General features: G+C 35.7%; 1 protein-coding gene across 1 annotated transcript in view; it reads right to left on the bottom strand.

Annotated features, from left to right (window-relative positions):
* Positions 1-1464: 1464 nt before the first annotated feature.
* The window catches only part of Sun3 (Sad1 and UNC84 domain containing 3), a 32880-nt gene continuing 15295 nt past the window's right edge, over positions 1465-19049 (bottom strand). The window contains exons 4-10 of the mRNA XM_005319262.4: positions 17156-17196; positions 15508-15679; positions 14290-14374; positions 9092-9207; positions 7674-7841; positions 3632-3724; positions 1465-1762 (exon numbers count right to left, since the gene is read on the bottom strand). Coding sequence (XP_005319319.1) covers positions 1643-1762; positions 3632-3724; positions 7674-7841; positions 9092-9207; positions 14290-14374; positions 15508-15679; positions 17156-17196 — 795 coding nt within the window. The 3' untranslated portion in view covers positions 1465-1642. The remainder of the gene's footprint in view (positions 1763-3631; positions 3725-7673; positions 7842-9091; positions 9208-14289; positions 14375-15507; positions 15680-17155; positions 17197-19049) is intronic.

The raw sequence follows: 19049 nt of genomic DNA, 5'->3' as shown, positions 1-19049 counted from the left end.
ACCATGGATTAAGAGTAGATTTGCTATAAAAGCCAGTTTGGCTAGGTCTCTATAGCTCTCTCTGTTTCACCATGAGACAGCCAGTGTCTTGCCCTCTGCCAGCAAGAAGGCTATTAACAAATAAATGCATCTTCTCAAGCAGGAAGATCAGAACTGCCCGCCAAGATAAACTTCTTTTATTTGTAACTTATCCAGTCCATGCTATTATTAGCAAGAGAAATGAGCTAAAACACCATACCCTTTTGAGATGCCATTTTTATCATATACCAAATTCCCAGATGTAATTTTTTTAGACTATGTTCCATTAATCTATCAATGTGCTAGCACCACATGGTTTTTAATTATCATACCTATGTCACAGAGCTGTTTCCCTTTTTTGATTTTTTAGAGGTTTCCTAGCTTTATACTAGGCTTATTTTTTCCATCTGAAGTTCAGAATCAAGTTAGTTTAAAACACACTCTTTTGAGGTTTTAAAAATACAAATGTGTGTTTTATCTTCCAACTCCTTTTGAAACTGAAAAATCAAACATAAAAATTTAGACAGAATAGCTTAATGAGCCCCCATGGAGAGGCAACATAAAGCTTTGGGATAATTTCATGACCAATCTTTATCATCCATCTTCTTATCCATTTATTTTTCTTTGAAAAAGATCCCAGATATATAATTTAATCTGTAAATATTTAAATATATAAATCAAAACAAAGATAAGTTTTTTTTCTTTTGGTGGCACTAGGAATAGAAATCAGGCTCTTGCATGTCTCTAGTCCAAGAATTCTTTTAAAAACAAAATTATAATACAATTACATAGACATCTAAAATTGTTTTTAAACAATACTTTTATGTTTTATAACTGCCTCCAAAATGTAGTTTCCCCATTTTTAATATCAATATTAGTAAGATACATTTATAGATTAATTTAGGGAGTAGTAATATCTTGATAATTGAGTTTTCTTGTCAGGAATATGACATGTCTTTCATTTACCAAAATTTGGTAATTTACTGCTGTTTGGGAGTTTTCTTCCCATAGGAATTTTACTACCTTTTTTACTTGATGTTTATTATCTTTGTTGTGGTTTTTGTAAATTATACTTCTTCTTGTTTTACTTATGAATGATCTTGATTTATATGTGATAATGTTGTATATACCAACTTATTGCAGTTTTTACTTGTTTATGTTTTTTTTAATAGACTTCATTGTATTTCATGGAATTGATCACATAATCTGCAAATAAGTCATGGCCAGAACTCTTCACTAATTTAAAAGTGTCTTTTCTCTTATTACCTTAACCAGGGTTAATATTAGTGGTAACAGTGAACATTCATACCTCGTATAGATAATGAATAACAGAAGGTGCTATTATGAGCCTGGCTGTTAAATATATATAACAGTCTAAGTATAAAAATCACCTTTCAGTGCTCTAACAACATGATATAACCTAAACAGAAATATAGTACATGGATGTTGAATTTTTTATTTTTTTATTAGTAAAATTCATTCACTTTTCACTGGCAAGTAGGAACTACTTTGAGGTTTCTTTCCCACTCCCAATTTTTGACTTCTAAGGGTGCAGTCTAATCTCAGGGAATGAGAATCCTAGAATATTCTGGACATGTGGTCTTGGCCTTCGGTGCCAGTTCCTCTAGGTGTGATCAGTGGGGACACCATGAACCCTGAATCGATACAAACAAGTATACTTCGGGTGTCCCCAGTTGCTAAGGATTTTAAGATTCACACATAATAAAGGTTCAGAAACTTCATGCTGAAAATAAAGAAAAGAAAAAAATTAATGCCTTGTAAAGAAATCCCATTGTATCTCAATGAATGCTTATGTAATGGAAAATTAAAATTTTCTTTTCTCCCTAACATAAGTATTTTCAGATACTGTCAAATGGACAAGAGAAAGAGCTTCTGAAAGGAAAGAAAAGACAATTAGGGGGAGAAAGATAATAAAGTGGTCTGATGTCAAGTGTCTGTCACTACTGTGCTGTCTCTTGAGTGCTCCTACTGGCTTCACAAGGAACACAGAGTGTTGGTTGTATGAAAACAGATCTATGAAGTCAACTATAAAAGTGAATGTGAGTGTATGAGCCCAAATGCATGTGATTATGCAATCAAATATAAAAGTGTACAAACACCCCCTGCTAATACCAAAATCTGTGGAGGCTCAAGTTCCTTATATAAAATATATGGTTAATATATAACCTATGCACATCCTCCCATGTACTTTAAAACCTCTAAAGTACTTATAACATCTAATTTAATGTAAACACTATGTAAATAGTTGTTATACTGTATTGTTTAGGTTACAATGAGATAAGGAAAAAAAAAGCCTTTACATGTTCAGTTCAAATGCAATTATTTTTTCAATTTTTTAAAAAGATTTAGTTACAACTAAGGTAGGATTTGTTTATTTTTTAATTTTTAAAATTTGTTTTAGTTATACAATGACAGTAGAATGCCCTTTGATTCATCATATATAAAGGAGTATAATTTCTCATTCTGCTTGTACATGATATTGAATACACTGGTCATATAATTATATATGTACATAGAGTAATAATGTCTGATTCATTTTACTATCCTTCCTACCCCCTATTGGCCCTCCCCTTCCCTTCACTGCCCTCTACCTAATCTAAAGTAACTCTATTCTTCTCAAGCCATCCCCATAATAGAGAAAACATTCAGATTTTGGTTTTGGGGGGTTGGCTTATTTTGCTTAGCATGATATTCTCCAGCTCCATCCATTTACCATGATTACATTCTTCTTTATATATATATATATATATATATATATATATATATATATATATATATATCACAGTTTTTAATCCATTCATTTGTTGAAGGGCAACTAGGTCAAATATTTTTGATCTGTAGTTCACTGAACCCATGGACACAGAACCCATGGATATGATGGGCTGACTATATATTATTTTTGGCTTACATTTTTCTCACCATTGGCCACAAAGTTTCATAAAAGGTTTATTTTTACATGGTATGAGTTGCTTTCTACATCTCTTCAGTTACTTCCTGTGGCCAATGAGAAATAATGAAAATAGTTTTCATATACCGTAGTGAGTTATAAAGTTAATAGCTGGCAGTCTCCCTTTCCACTAGTATTAAATATCCTCTCTTCCTCTAAGTTCCTCCTGCCCCTATCTACCTCATTCTGCACCATCATCCCAGTCCCATTGTCCAAGAAAGATAAAATAGTGAATATCAAATGTAACAGTTTCAAGGGTTCAAGAGTTAAAAGAAGGATTGAGGGGCTGGGAATGAAGCACAGTGGTTGTGTTTACCTCCTATATGTGGGGTCCCTGGGTTTGATGCCCAGTGTCCCCAAAATAAATAAATGAATAAATAAGTAAATAAATAAATGAGAGAAAAAACTGAGAAACCTAACAGAAAGACAGCAGATAAGGAAGAGTTTTGCTTAGAAACTGCTTTTGTAATTTCTCTTCTTTTGCATTAAAATCAATGTAAAACTTGAGCAAAGAAGTGAAATTCTGATAAGCCTTGCCTAGCTCATGTTTTTGTCATACTTATTATTGCACACCATGCAGCAATTCCAGCAGAACTCTCCCAGTGATGAAAACAAACATATCTTATTTCCCAGAGCAGACATTACCTGGAGTTCAAAAGTTTGAACGGTGTTTTCTGTCTTGTTGTATATAAATTGACCTAGGAAAATTTCTTCTCCTTCACATTTTTTTGCGATGCCCTATAAAGAAACCAATGGATTTGGAAATTACAAGCTTGGTTAAAACAAATGGATGTAGTTGTTCAAATAGCAACAATGTATTAGGCACTTTGTGTTTTTCTGTGAAGGGCTGAGTGCTGTGCTAGAGTCAGGATTGGCTTATACACCCAAAGAGCCTTAACCTTGAGGGTTAATGAGGCCAGAGGCTGATTACAGAGCTGGACAGGAAGATAGGTAGGCAGATATAATAGATAGAAAGAGATAGATGAAAGTAGATGAGAGCTACGTGTGTGTGTGTGTATGTATGTGTGTGTGTGTGTGTGTGTGTGTGTGTGTGTGTGTGTGTGTGTGTGTGTAAGGAGACAGATCAAAGATTGCTGATGGGTAGAGTGACAGATAATAGGTAGATGACTGATAGGGAGATGTGGTGGGCTGGAGTGTGGCTCAACGGTAGAGTGCTTGCTAGCATCTACCTAACCTTGGGTTCAAGCCCCAGTGCTAAAAAAATAAATAAATAAGATAGGTAGATACATGACAGAGCATGACAGAAAGATAAAAAGGGAGATAGATGAAAAATGATAATGAGATGGCTAGGGAGAAGATGGATGATAGATAAGACAGATAGATGTAAAATGAATCCCAGCATCTACACTGACAATTTGAAGTCAACATAGTTTGAATAAAATTTAGACAAGAACATCCTTGTTGACCCTTCTATATCCAGCTTTTGTTACTGAACAGAAATTTTGGTCTTTTTATGCAATTCCCCTGTGTTTTTTCCCTTCTTTTTCTACCCCTCAAATTGAAGATCTGTGAGAGGAGAATGAACTGGTGCAAATGAATTTATTTTGAGAACTTGAAGATTATTACTAGACTCCTTAAATTATGGAAGTTTAATAATTTTATAGTGAAAGTATTAATATTAAAACAGCACCATTTTATTAAAATAATTAGGGACATCATGATTACATAATGTACTCACAGTTACATATATACATTACATATACGTAGATACGGTTTAAGCCTCATAGAGTTCCTTTAGCTTACTAATAGAGGAGTGCTAATTTTATATTCACATTTATAAGATCTGTATTTAAATTTCACTTGGTCAATAAATTCTCTAATATATAATAAAAATAACAAGAAGTAATCTTGACTACCTGAAGGATTCCTGCCTGCAGAATCCACTCAAATTCCCCTACACAATGAGCAGCTATGTGCAATGTCTGAGACAGGACTGGATCTGTTCAACTTCACCCTAACTCAACTTCTAGGGTACACCTGCGATTGGGGTATAGGCTGGCATAAGAACACAATGGTCTTCTGCCTAGCAGCCTCAGAGCCCCAGAAGCTAGATGCTTTCAGAGGACACAGGAGGCAAGCTGTTTAACACTGAGGCCACCTCTAGCAAGTAACATCACAGGATTGAAAAAGCATGAACCCAATGGTGGGTGGTGGGGTGAAGGGTGATTACACTCTCAGACAAAAAAAAAGTGTGGAAGTGGCTAAATGGGATCTGAAGGAAACATAAACTTCTCTTGTTAGAGATGAAATCAGCAGCACATGGACATACAGTGCTAGAACCAGAAAGGCCCAGGGATTGGGGCTATCGGGTGAGAAGAAAGAAGAAGATCTGAGGCCTGGGATAGTTTTTTAAAAAAGAGGTTAGACTTCTAGTCCATGGTAGATTTCTGCCCTTACCTGGCTCTGCAGGATCTCTGGTCTATCTCCAGCTCTGACAGGCACAGCCCTAATACAGCTAAAATAAAAGGGCTGATCCTGCCCTATGTCCTGAATTGGTATTGTACCTCCCCTTCCTTCCCAGCAGCTCCAGTGTGTTCTCAGCCAAGCCTGTACCTCCTGTTGCAGGACTCCTCTCAGGGTCAACTTGCCCAATTCCACATTCTGGGGCTCCAGAAGAAATAGCTAACCAGACATTCCACCTATGGAACTTGCTGTTCATAAGCCCCACCATGAGCACAGAGCTTGTGGCCAAATTTTTATCAGAAAATTTTTTTGGGAGGGGGCTACCAGGAATTGAACTCAGAGGCACTTGACCACTGAGACACATCCCCAGCCCTATTTTGTATTTTATTTAGAGACAGTGTCTCACTGAGTTGCTTAGCACCTCACTTTTGCTAAAACTGGCTCTGACCTCTGATCCTCCTGAGCTGCTGGGATTACAAGTGTGCACCACCATGCCTGGCTATTAGCAAACTCTTAATGTGATAGAAAAGCCTCACAGACATTTGAGGAAGGACTTTTTCAAAAAGAATAGAGATCCTATAAACAAGCAGGACAAAGGATACCTGGAAATAAAAATAGGAGGGAGCAGGAAAAAAATTAAATAAAACTTTAACTATTATCAATGAATTTCTTCAGAAGCATTAAGAGAAGATATTTCATCCATGAAAGAAAAACTCAGAGCCTAAGAAAGGGAATATTTATGGCAACCAATGTCTTAACAAGTACAATGTGATAGCAGAAATTAAATATTCAACATGGGGATTAAGATGCAAATGGATAGTCACTCAGAAGTAGAACAAAAAACAGAGAGGGAAAATAAGAGAGAAACAAATAAAAACAAAAAATAGGTTATATAAGTTAAAGCCTCAGTTGGCAGAAATGAAATCCCATAAGAATAGGTAAGCATCAGGCCCACCTAGCAACCACCGGCAGAATGGCAGAGCTACATAAGGAATATCCTAGAAGGAAAGAGGAAGGGCAGGGAAGGGAAGGGAAGAGGAAACATAAATTATATGACATGAATTAAATAAAGGGAGAATATTTATACTTCTGCTTAAGAGACTGGTAATGTTACTGATAGAACTATAGCAAACCAAGCAAATTAAATAAAAAATAAGGCACATCAAAAATCATGCAAAAAAAGAGAATAGTATTCAAGTACCTTATACAACTCAACTGAGAACAATATTGTTCACACAGTTACCATGAAATTGATTACCACTGAATATTGATTCAAACAAAAAGTAAGATATACATCTTAGCAGTACCTCAAACATTAAATATAAATCTACCACGTGAAATCTAGCAATTTCAATCTTCGGTATATACTCTAAAGAAACAATGTCCACACACAAATTCTTACACAAATGTTGACAACAGCGTCATTCATAATAGCCAAAAAAAAAAAAGCTGTAAATAATTCAAATGTTTACCAATTGAAGAACAAACAAAATGTGGTTTATTTATACAATGAAATATTATTCAGCAATTTAAAAAGAAATCAAATATTGACACATTACAGCATGGATGAGCCTTAAAACATTATTCACTAAAGACTACATTTAATATGATTTTGTTTATATAAAATGTCCAAAATAGGTAAAATTATGGAGACAAAGTAGAGTAGTGGTTGTCAGGACTAGGCTTGTGATGAGGGAATTAGAGGTGACAGCTAAGTCATGTGGAGATTTTTTTGGGGGGGTAATGAAAATGTTCTAAAGTTGATTATGGTGATAGGTACATGATTTTGTATATATACCAAAGGCTCCTAAGTGTGTACTTCAAATGAGTAAACTAAATGTTATGTGAATTTAACAAAAAGATCCTGGGAGGATGATGGGAACCCACGGAAGAGAGTTAATAATTCATTTTCTACTGGAGGATGTCAGCAAAACTGAATAATTAAGAATCAAAACTGAAAAATGAAGAAATAATGGACAAGCAAATATGAAGACAAGGACCCTCCAAAACAGCTAAAACTGTGGGAAAGAATTGGGAACAAGGAGAAGTGAGATAATATAAACTTTATGGACATGTATAACTTTTTGTACACATATAACTGATAAAAGTAAAAAATAAAACTAAGCAATAGAAATCATCTGGTTTAATCCTGTCACTTTGAGGATAATAAGGCCAAGGCCCAGGAAGTAAGTAATACAACTAGTTAGTTGTATCATTAATATGATAATCCAGCTTTTAATGACATATTTAGATAGTTTCTCACATAGACAGAAAATTCCTTGGGTGCACTGGAGATGTTTCCTGAGGGTGACACTTTCTCTGAAATGTGCTCCATGGTAACAGCTGTTGGTGTGATTTTCCTGGCAAGCTTGATTAGAATATGACCCTGGGAACCTGGAAAGGCCCAGCATTTTCCAGGATGGACATCTGGCTGGAAAAGAAAACATCAAATTAATCTCTTCTTTGGGTATGTAAATCTACCCTGGAATACAGGGGAACAAATCACTATTGACTGCAGATCCTTTGTTCAAGATATATATCAAAAGAAAAATTTCTAAGATACCCCTTAGGTTTGATTGTTTTTCCAGAGTACTTTATTCTTCTGTTAATCAGAGCTCTTTATCATATGAGCATGTTTCTTTCACTGCTCTAGTTGGACCTTGAAATACGAAAAGGCAGCTGAAGGGGATGAATGGTGGTAGTGCTGATGACACTAATGAAGACAGTAGTGGTGGTGGTAGTGATAATGGTGGTAATAATAATAGCAGTGGAAGTGATGGTGGAGGTGGTGATGGTGATGGTTTTGGTAATAATGATTGGGACAATGGAGACGGTGGTAAATTTGGGAATGACTACAGTGACAATAGTGGAAATGATCGTGGTAATAGTGGTGATGGCGATGGTGGTTAATAATGTAACAACAGAAGTGATGTGGTAGAGATCATGGTGATGGTAGTGAATGAGAAGTCAGTGATGCATGGGTGGAAGTGACATGATGGTGGTAATGGTAGTGATGGAGACGGTTGTGCTAAAGACAATGGTGGCGGTAATGATTGTGGTGGTTGAGGGGATGATGATGGTAAAGGAAAATGAGGTGTGTATCACTGTCTAAATCCAAAATAAGACTTGGAATAAGATTCAGAGTTGACCCTGGAGGTATTTCTGAATTTGAAACCAACTTCAGATATGTGGATTGTAGTTAAGACATGCCCTACAGTCTGTTAACATCTACTGCCTTTGGGATGTATCTGAAAGTTTCAGTGGAAATCTTATTTAGTTATTGCTTTAGTTGTAAATGGTCTTAAGAACATGTGATGTGAATAGCATTTATCAAAACACTAGAATTGAGAACACAAGCACTTTTGATAAATGTTGTCTGAACAACTGAAATTTTCAATGGAAAAGAGGCCACAGAATCAAGATATGGAATTTATATTTTCTATTTGAGAATCAAATAATCTAGTTCACTTGTCTCTAAATAACATATGGTCATCAATGATAATTTAATGACTATAAAACAAGAAGGGATTAATGCAGTATAATTACTTAAAATGTAAGAAGATTTCAGGTATGTAATGAGTTTGAACAATGTCACACTGCCTCCATTTTAAATGTTAACATTTTCATGATAAATTATCATAAAATCAAATAGAACTTGGTTCTTCTTAATTTAACTTTTACCTGAAGAATAATATCTGGAGGCATTTCATAATTTAGGAATCCTATCCCATGCCAGTACAGTTTTGCTTTATTATTTTTATAACTTGCTGAGGTCCCAGCTTCAATGATAGAGGCTCCTAAAATTATAAAATATTTTTAAAATAAAAAATTAAATACATAATTCAAAATATATCATTTTAATGATGATCTTGGAAAATTATTACTGGGAAAATTATAATGGAGATAAAACTCATTCTCAGGAATAGGTAGGAAAAATGACATTTTTTATTACCACTGAAATTCTGTCTTTTGAGAAGTCATGTTTGCTCTGTGTGGTTTGCAAATGTTCTCTCTAAGCCTGTGACTTCTCTTTTAATTCTCGTTTGTCTTTTGCAGAGTAGAAGTTAATTTTGAGGGGCCCCATTTTTGGTGTCATGTTTAAGAATTTTTTTTCTCTAATACAAGACTAAAAATATTACCTTTTTTCTATAAGTTTCATATCTTTAACCTGTGCATTTAGACCAGGGACCCATTTGGGGTTCATTTTTATAAAATGTGAGCTATTTTGTAAATGTGAATGAAGGTTTATTTTTATTTTATTTTTTTGCAAATAAATGTCTTTGACTTTTCTACTTTGTCAAAAATCAATTTACCACATGTATGGTAAATTATTTCTGGACTTTCTATTATTTCATTGAATTCATTGTTAGAAATAATGAGGTGCTACAAGAAATCAAAGATGTGGTCAAAGTGGGTAAGCAAGGCAAACCTTTACTTCTGCCAGAAGGGTGTGCTACCTGAACCTAGCTAGCAAGCACCCTGGGCAGGCAATCTACTGGTTTATATACCTAATGTGGACTACCCTTTGCCCTGACTGGAGGACTCTGGGATACAGTCTACATGATTGGCTAATTTTAAAATTGGGATGGGCAAAAGGGAAGGACTGTAATGAAAATGGCTACAATTGGATCCAATTAAGCCTGAACACTATATTCTGAAATTGGACCACCAGACTTTTTACTTCTCACAAATCCTCCCTTTTTTCTTTTTACACCTTTTGGTTTCATTTTCATTACACCTTCTGGTATTGCCAACCATCCTAGACATATTAACTTTTTGAGGTGAAAATCACCCCTGGTAATGAGTTCTCCCTTCTCCTTCTTCCTTTTTTTTTTTTTTTTTAGCAGTTCAGATAGCAATCTTAGTGATCAGGAGCACTTGGTAAGGTCTTTTCCAGCTTGGTTGAAGACTATCTTTTCTCCAGGTCTTGATTAAAATCAAGTCCCAGGCAGGAAGTGATGAACTGTAAATTCTAGAGGGGAGTCTGAGTAACAGTTGGTAGTAATCATACCAGGAAAAAAAGAACACAGTCAGGTCTCAAGCTGACTCAAAACAAACTTGTGCATTGTGCATCAGGCACTCCTGTACAAAAAAAAGACTTTTTATTTTTTTAAGATAACTTCACATTTTTACTTATTTTGGGGAGGCCTCACACAAATGTACATCTCTAGTTACATTAAAAGAACCATTGTCTTTTCATTAAAATACCCATGTAATGGACTATGCTTTGGTTAAACTCTTATGCCAGCTAGTTAAGACCAAGTTGGTAAAAATTGAGCTTGTCCCTTCCTATCTATTACTAAAAGTCAGCTGAGATTCCTTAGGGTCACTTTGGGAACTTGCCTCTTAGCTTTTTTAGTGGCATCTTCCAGGATGGGTCGGAGTCTTGCTGACCACATGTGACTTACCTTGGAAGCATCAGGGACATTTCCCTCTCCAATGACCTTCTTCTCTGCAGAATCCCCCTAATTGGTAGATCAGTTGACTCATCAAAGTGGTAGGGTTCAGCCCTTAGAGAAGTCTCAAGCTCCCTAGGAACTAGCTGACCTCAGAGGGCAAGAGCCAAAATATTGACTTTTTTTTTTTTTTTTTTTTTTTTTTTTTTAGCCCTTTACCTTTTTTGATTGTTTTGGTTTTAAACATCCAGCAGGTCAGTTTCATCAGTCTTAAAGTGGTTTAAACTTTAATGTCTATAACTTTACAGTTATTCCTTCCACTTAATTGGGGTCAGTATTAGTACTAGAAGTCAGCCTTATTTTTTGTCTGTCCTATAGGTGTCCTACAGGCTTATTTCAAAATTAACTCCATGATCTCTTGATTACTGTAACTTTATAATAAGTTTTAAAATCAGGTAGTATGAATTCCAACATTGTTTTTTCAAAACTGACTTGGATATTGCAATTCCTTTGCCACTGCATATACATTTTAGAAATAGGTTTTCAATTTCTACAAACTTCAAGAGTATTGAGATCTTCATGGCATTGAGTCTTCTAACTCATGAACATAGTATATCTATCCATTTACTTAGGTCTTCTTTTGTTTTATAAATGTTTTTAGTTTTTAGTACACAGATCCCCCACGTATTTTGATAAGACTTATACTTAAGTATTTCATATTTCGCACACACACACACACACACACACTCACACACACATACACATACACATACACACTGGTTCAAGCCTCACTTATTCTAGATTTTCTTTTGTAATTTTCTCTGTAAACAATCATGTTATCTATGAGTAGAGAAGTTTTTATTACTTTCTTTCCAATTTGCCTTTTCTTTCCCTATCTCTTCCTCTCTGTACCTATTTTGCTTCCTGCCTCACCTGTTTAGAACTTTAATTACAATGTTGATTAGAAATTGTGAGAGTAGATACCAAGATCATTGTAATGTCATGTGTAGCTAATTAAAAAAAAGGAAATTAAAAAAAAAGAAATGGTGAGAGTAGATAATATTACTTTGTTTTAAATCTTAGGGGAAAACATTCACACTTATCTGTTTCAAAAATAAGTGTGATACTAGCTGAAGGAATTTTTCAGGTATCCTTTATCAAGCTGAGGGAAGTTTCTTTTTAGTTTGTTGAATAGATAAGTTGTTGATGCAGTGAGCTTTGTTAAGGGACTTCAGTGGATCTAATTTGATGATCTGATGACTATATTTTTAATCTGTTGGTGTAGCAAGTAAATGGATTTATTTTTCAAAGGTTAAACTGGACTTGTAGCTCTAGGAGAAACCCTGCTTAGTCATGCTGTATTATCATTCTTATGTATTATTGGACTCAATTTGATAATATTTATTGAAGGATATTACATGATGATAAAAGGGGCAAAAGTGAAACTTTTAGGCTTAAGTGTTTTCTTTCTCATTTTATTTATTTGCAGTGTTGGACATCAACCCAAGACTTTGCATATGCTGTGTAAGCACTCTACTACTGCATTACATTCCTACTCCCAGAGTTGTTTTTTTTTTTAACAAGGGTTTTTAACTATTCCTCTAATAAATGTACATTATCATTATCTACTTCTTCTTAAGTGACCTTTGGTAGTTTGCATATTTCAAGAATTAGGCCACTTCCTCTAAATTGTCTCTTGTACTTTTTCTTCCCCTCCTCTCTTTCCTTATCCATTGCTCATTGAACACATACTGCTCATAGATTGTTAATAGGCAGGACATTGTAGAGATTACTAAGGTTAATGACTTATAGCTTTAACTCTTAAGAATTAATTTCAACTGGAAGATATTAAGAATATTATTTTGTAAATGACATTTATTTTATTTTTTTTGCATGCAAATGTCATGTAAACATTATTTATTTATAATAATATCCTCCAACCTGAAAGAATTCAAATATACACAAGCTGATGAACAAATTCAGCAACTTGATTGAACTTCAAATATACTTTACTAAGTCGAACAGGTCAGACACGAAAGACCATACACTGTCTGATTCCACTTACATAAAATATCCAGAAGGAAAATGTACAAACATAAAAAGTTAACTGATTGGTTACCTAAGGCTAGAGATAAAAATAAGAATTAAGTATAAAAGAGTATGAGGGATCTTCCTAAAATTGGACTGTGATATATTTTGCACATAATCAGAAAATTTGCTGAAAGTCCTTGAACTGTACACTTAATATAGGTGAATTTTATGGCATGTAAACAACACCTGCTATTGTTTGAATGCAGTTTGTCTTCCAAGGGTTCATGTATTGAAGGCTTGGTCCTCAGTGTAGTGGTAGGGAAAGGTGGTAGACACTTTAAAAGGTAAGGAGTAATGGAAGGTAATTAGGCCACTAGGGGCATTGCCCTTAGAAGGGATGAAGGTCCCCAGGAATAAGTTTATGCAAATGCAGCCCTTATTAAAAAAGAAAAAAAAAAAGCAAGACTGGCTCTACCCCTTTCAGTATAGCCATGTAAACTCTTTATGAGCAACCATAACTTCGATGCCATCTACCATGAGGCACTCAGTAGAGGGCTATACTCTTGAACCTTCAGAATTATAGGCTCAATAAGCCTCTTTTTGAGAGGTAAGGAGATTACTTGGAAACTGAACCCAGAGGCACTTTACCATGAGCATTATCCCTAGTCTTTTTTTTTTTTTTTTTTTTTTTTGATACAGGGCCTCACTAAGTTACCTCGTCTAAATTACTAAAACTGCTTTCAAACTTGGAATCTCCCTGCCCCAGCCTCTGGAGTCACTGGGATTACACATGTGTCCCACTATGCCTGGCAAATATACCTCTTTTTAATTAACTATCTAGCTTCAGGTGTATTTTTTTTCTTTGATTTTTATTGTTGGTTGTTCAAAGTAAATGACATATAAACACTGGTACTTAGTCACTAATAATCCATTTAGATTTATTACATGTATGAGTAATTTTAGTATATAATAATATAAAATATTTTTGTTTGCTATGCTTAAAATATTTTCTGCCTTCCCTAATTTCTTTGTGGCATCTCAACTTTTTTTCCTCTAAATATTTATTTTTTAGTTGTACACAATACCTTTATTTTGCATATTTATTTTTATGTGGTGCTGAGGATTGAACCCAGGGCCTCACATGAGCTAGGTGAGCGCTCTACTGCTGAGCCACAACCCCAGCCCGATTCTTTACTTTCTTTGTGGTCTTTTTAGTTGCATGCTAATGAAGATGCACAGTTTTCATGACCTCTAAGATTTGCATTCAGAAAACATAAAAGACAATCATTTCTAATCTCTTTTTTATTACCTGGTTTGATTAGGCTTGCCCTCTTGTAAGTTACATGTGGATAAATATGTTTTTCTAATAAAGACATTTAAAGAATAGAGAGATCCTACTTAAAGGATTCCTTATTTTTTTTATAGTTAGCTTTCCACATTTTCTGTACTCACCAGCTGACTTCAGGGCATAATCAGCCATTTGTACCATGTCCCCTCTCAACTTTTTGAGTACATAATGTACCAAGTTTGACATTTCCTGTAAAAATTGTAAAAAATTTTCTTTTTAACAATATCTATCAACTGCTTGAGTTTTGGCTATTTACTATTGATCTGAACCTAAGTTCCCAACTCTGTAAAATAATAACAGTTTGAACAGCTCTCAAACTGCTTATGATCTATGCATTTGGAATGACACTTTCACAATTCTATGGAAATGGCCCTTCTCAGACACATGAAGTAACTAAAACTACGATATTTTCAGGGACTTCCCATAGCCACACAGCAAGGTTGACCAGGGCCCCATCTGAATCCCTGTCCAGCACACCATAGCATTCCCCTGTGGAGTGTGAGATAGGGTTGTGCTATGTAAGCTGTTCATTGGTGTCCTAATGTTTAACAATAAAGACTTGAACATTCTGTCCTTATTTGGTAACAATAAAGACTTGAACATTCTGTACTTATTTGGTACTCAGGCAGTTTACAAAGAATGGATGATTGCTTACATTAGAAAATTTCCATCCACTTGAATTAATTTACTGAATTCTGAAGGATGTTCTGCTTTTAAAATAAACAAGTATCCTGAGCAGGTATAGCAGTTCTAGTTCTCACTGTAATACTTTGTCACAGTGACAAGGATAAAATCGGCCCAGGACACAGCAGAAGGTCAGTGTCAGATCTCAAGGCATTTCAAAACATAGTGAGGAAGAGAAAGATGGTTGTGCTGGTGTCAGTAGAAGAGAAGCAAAGCCAAGCTTTTGTCAAAATCTGACCTAAATTACTAGCTTAGCAGGATGGGAAATAAAAATTTCTTACTATCTAAATATTTGTGTACAAATATTTAATTCTAAATACTTTGTTTTTGTGGAAATATATTTTGTACAGATATTTTAATTCTAAACAACACTTTGAAAAATGAAACTGAATCAATTGATTTTTGTGGCAAGTAAGTCATACTGCAATCCAGCATCTTCTTGTGACACAGCACTGGTGAAAAAGTGAGTTTCCTAGGGCAAGCTCTAGTGAAAGAAAGTATCAGGGGAGAATGTCAAAAAGGACACAAGTTAAACAGACGGTGGGAAGTCGGGTCCCAGGGCAGAGGAGCAGTGGGATTAGCAATGGGAAATCCTGTTTAATACCACCCCAGCCTCCCATGCCTCCAGCCCGCCTTGCCTCATCCAGCATCTCTGAGCTGTCTTGGTCCTGGGCAGTGTCTCCTTGGACGTTCCAGCTGTAATTGTATGTGCCGGCCTTCATATCTCTAAGTAATGCTTTCAGAACATCTATTTGTTCAATTAAAAATAGAATTTCACGAAAATTGTTTTCCAAAGTCTGGCTTTCCTTCCTGTACATGGAGAATTATAAGGTAAAGAAGTGAGACTTAAAGTCCCTGTCATCTGAGGGTGCTGGGCTTCCATGCCAGCAATGGGAAACATAATCATATGAGGAAGGACAGAGAAGGGAAGGCACATTTGTCAAAAGCATTATATTTCACTACGTAAAATAAGCAAAGGCATTCAGAAGACATGTCTTGAGGGTGTCCTGATGCTTCACTGTGCTCCACTTGGGGCAGGCAAGGCTCAACTTTGATTGTCCTTCAGTTGGGTGACTTTACACATGTGAATCCTAAATCACAAACGTCATACTCTTTCAAATTGAGACACCTTGCATTTCAAGAGCAGTACAAAGCACCAATTTTCAAACTGTGGCCTAGAGTTCTGTGGAAGTTCTTAGAAGTGCTTTCGCTGGTTTTACAGTTCAAATGTGCAAGATGTTGTTTCCGAGAACTTTTTGTACTACTTTTACAGCTTGAAAATTACTTATAAAGAGAATAAGAAAATGTCAAGTGAACAGGTATTTCTTGATATTGATATAAATATAAGCACTATATCTATAGTATTTTTCCCAAAATTGTTAAATACATGTTTAAAATTGCGAAAATACAAATATTTCAAAGAAGCAAACAAATTTTAAATTTTGGTGGGCTTTTAATAGTTTTTATTCCATGCAAAAAAATCAGTAACAAAACAGAGATCATATTTGTAATTGTGTGTTCCAAAACATTCTAAAATCACTAAATATATTTTAGAATTATTTTAATGGCTTCATAATTCCCCATTACATGAGTAGACTCTAATGTATTTAAATAATGGCCTATTTTTCTCATCTAGGTTGTCTTCCATTTCTTATAATCAAAAATAATATTGGAAGCACATTATATATATGATTTATATATAATTATATATTATATATTTCTTAAGGAATGATCCATGGAAGTAGAAACATATCAAAGGGCAAGTAATTTCCTAAAGCAATAAAAATGCTATATTTTTGGTTTACAAAAACATACTTACTATAAAGAAACACAACAGAGAAATATAAGAAATAATATTTCCCAAAACTTCACTCCTAGAATTTATCATCATTCATATTTCGTGACACTATGCCTAGCATTTCTCTGTGCACACATTACAATGGAAAGGAAAGAAGAAGAGGAAGAAAAAAATGAAAACAACTAGAGGGTTAGAAGTGAATTGGTCTGTGTGTATCATTTCTAATTTACAATTAGTATGTTTAATTTTATTTGAATTTATATAAGGAAATAACCCAAGAAAATTGCTCTCCCTCACTCATTCATATATGTTATTTTAAAGCAAACTGCTTTTTTTATGGGAGAAAAGAGGAAATGGCCAGAAAAATATGTTCTTGACTGGCATGAAGAAATATGGCTTGACAATATGGGGAAATGACTTTAGTTTTATCATTGTACAAAAACATTTCAGCATTGGAACCACACCAGAGTGACAAATATCTTACTTACTTTAAGAGTTCCAGTTGCTCTTTAGGCATACGAAGTCTGATCTGAAATAAATAAATAAGTAGATAGGTAGATAGACAGATAAATGGTAAGTCATTAGGAATCCTGCCTATTTGACTGAGTTTACTTTTGAAATCACACTTGAACCCTTGGGGCTCAGAACATGCGATGATGGGAGACATAGGAGTATCCTCCAAAGTGTCCACATCTTTCTCAGTCTCACCTGTGCATGGTTATTATACTAGGAGAAGAAGAGTGACACAGAGATCTACTTAATAAAGAGGGGCATCCAACTGAAACTCTAAGATGGTGTTATCCTTTCCTGTTTTTTAAAAGTGCTAAACAGGGTCTAAGAGTGGGAGAGGAAGAGAGGACAGGGGGAAGGAGGGAGAGGAAGGGTAAGAGTCTAGGATGATTTAGAGCCTAGAGTATCATGCTGAGCCCTTTGGCTTATCCCTGTAAAACAAGGAGCCCTGGAATCCTCCATTTCTAAAAAAAAAAAAAAAAAAAAAAAAAAAAAGATGTGATTAACTTTGGGTTAGGTCAGCAATAAAAATCAGAAAAGCAGTTGTGTCTAATCTTGACAAGGCATCTGGGTAAGGATTGGGCAGGTGGTGCCCTAGCCAAGATGAGATCAGGGGAAATGAATTTGGTCGTTGGACACTCTTGATGTGCGTTGGAGGGAGGCATTATGAAGCATCTGTAAGGAGACAAACAATGGAGAGATGGTGTAGGATTGTGGGGTCTGCACTCTGGAAGTGCACAAAGGGCTGCTGCACACCCTGTGCCTCTGTCCAGGATGTAGCCCAGTTGCCATTTCCCCACTCTGAAAAGACCTCAGCAGGGCAGCCAGTGCCTCTGTTCCCATGAGCTTATCCTATTCTGTCTTTTCCAGGCTCTCCCATGTGTGATGGTGACTGGATGCTCCCATTTCAGACACCGTAAGATTACAGACCTGGGAGCAACCTGAAGCTCCCTACATCCTCCTCATCCACCTGTACTCAAGCGTGGGATTAGCACACACACATCTACGTACTCACACAGGCATACTCAAACACAATTATGCACATTCATATACACACTTTTACACATACACACATGTGCTCTTAGCACACATATACACCCATTAAAAAGCATACATATACACTCACACACACACACACACACACATGCATGCACGCCTAGCACCTACTCTAACAGAATGCTCAGAGAGGGTCTGTGTGGGAGCCAACAAGAGCAGTTAGTAGCAGACAGAGGAGACATGTAAAAAGAGGATCCTGATACAAATGGTCAGCAGCACTCATGGCCTCTGACATTCTTTCTTTCTGGTTCAGAACTCACTTTCACTGACATATATATTTACTGAACATGGTTTATTGTTGGTTCAGGAGTATGGTACATTTCACTATGTTAGGAAAATAGCACAAACCATAGTGGAGGAATAAAAACCAGGTCTGACTCAAGCAATAACTCCATTGGATAAATTATAGCTTCTATTGTGTAGGATTCCATCAGTTTTTTCCTGAACTTCTGTCCTAAGTGAAAATTTCTCCTGTCAGTCTGAAAGAGGCATCCATGTACTTATTGGTCATTTCCTTTTGGTAACAAAGCCCACCTTTCAGGAGTTCCAAAGAAAACTCAAAGAGACTGTATGAGGTCTCTGGGGCTGCTATAACAAATGGTTGCAAATGGGAGGCTTGAAACACCAGAAATGTATTCTCTCACAGTTCTTTCTGAAGGCCAGGAGTTGGACATTAAGGTGCCAACAGGGTACCTTTGAAAGGCCCTCAGGGAGAGTTGTTTCTTATTTCCTCCAGCTTCTGAGGGCTCTTGTCATTCTTGATTGTGGCTACATCACTCCAGTCTCAGCCTCTATTCTCCATGTTTCTCTCCTCCA

This window comes from Ictidomys tridecemlineatus, chromosome 2 (genome assembly GCF_052094955.1).
Source record: "Ictidomys tridecemlineatus isolate mIctTri1 chromosome 2, mIctTri1.hap1, whole genome shotgun sequence".
Lineage (NCBI taxonomy): Eukaryota > Metazoa > Chordata > Mammalia > Rodentia > Sciuridae > Ictidomys > Ictidomys tridecemlineatus.
The sequence above is the reverse complement of the archived record's forward strand: the minus strand, read 5'-3'. Positions and strand labels throughout refer to the sequence as shown.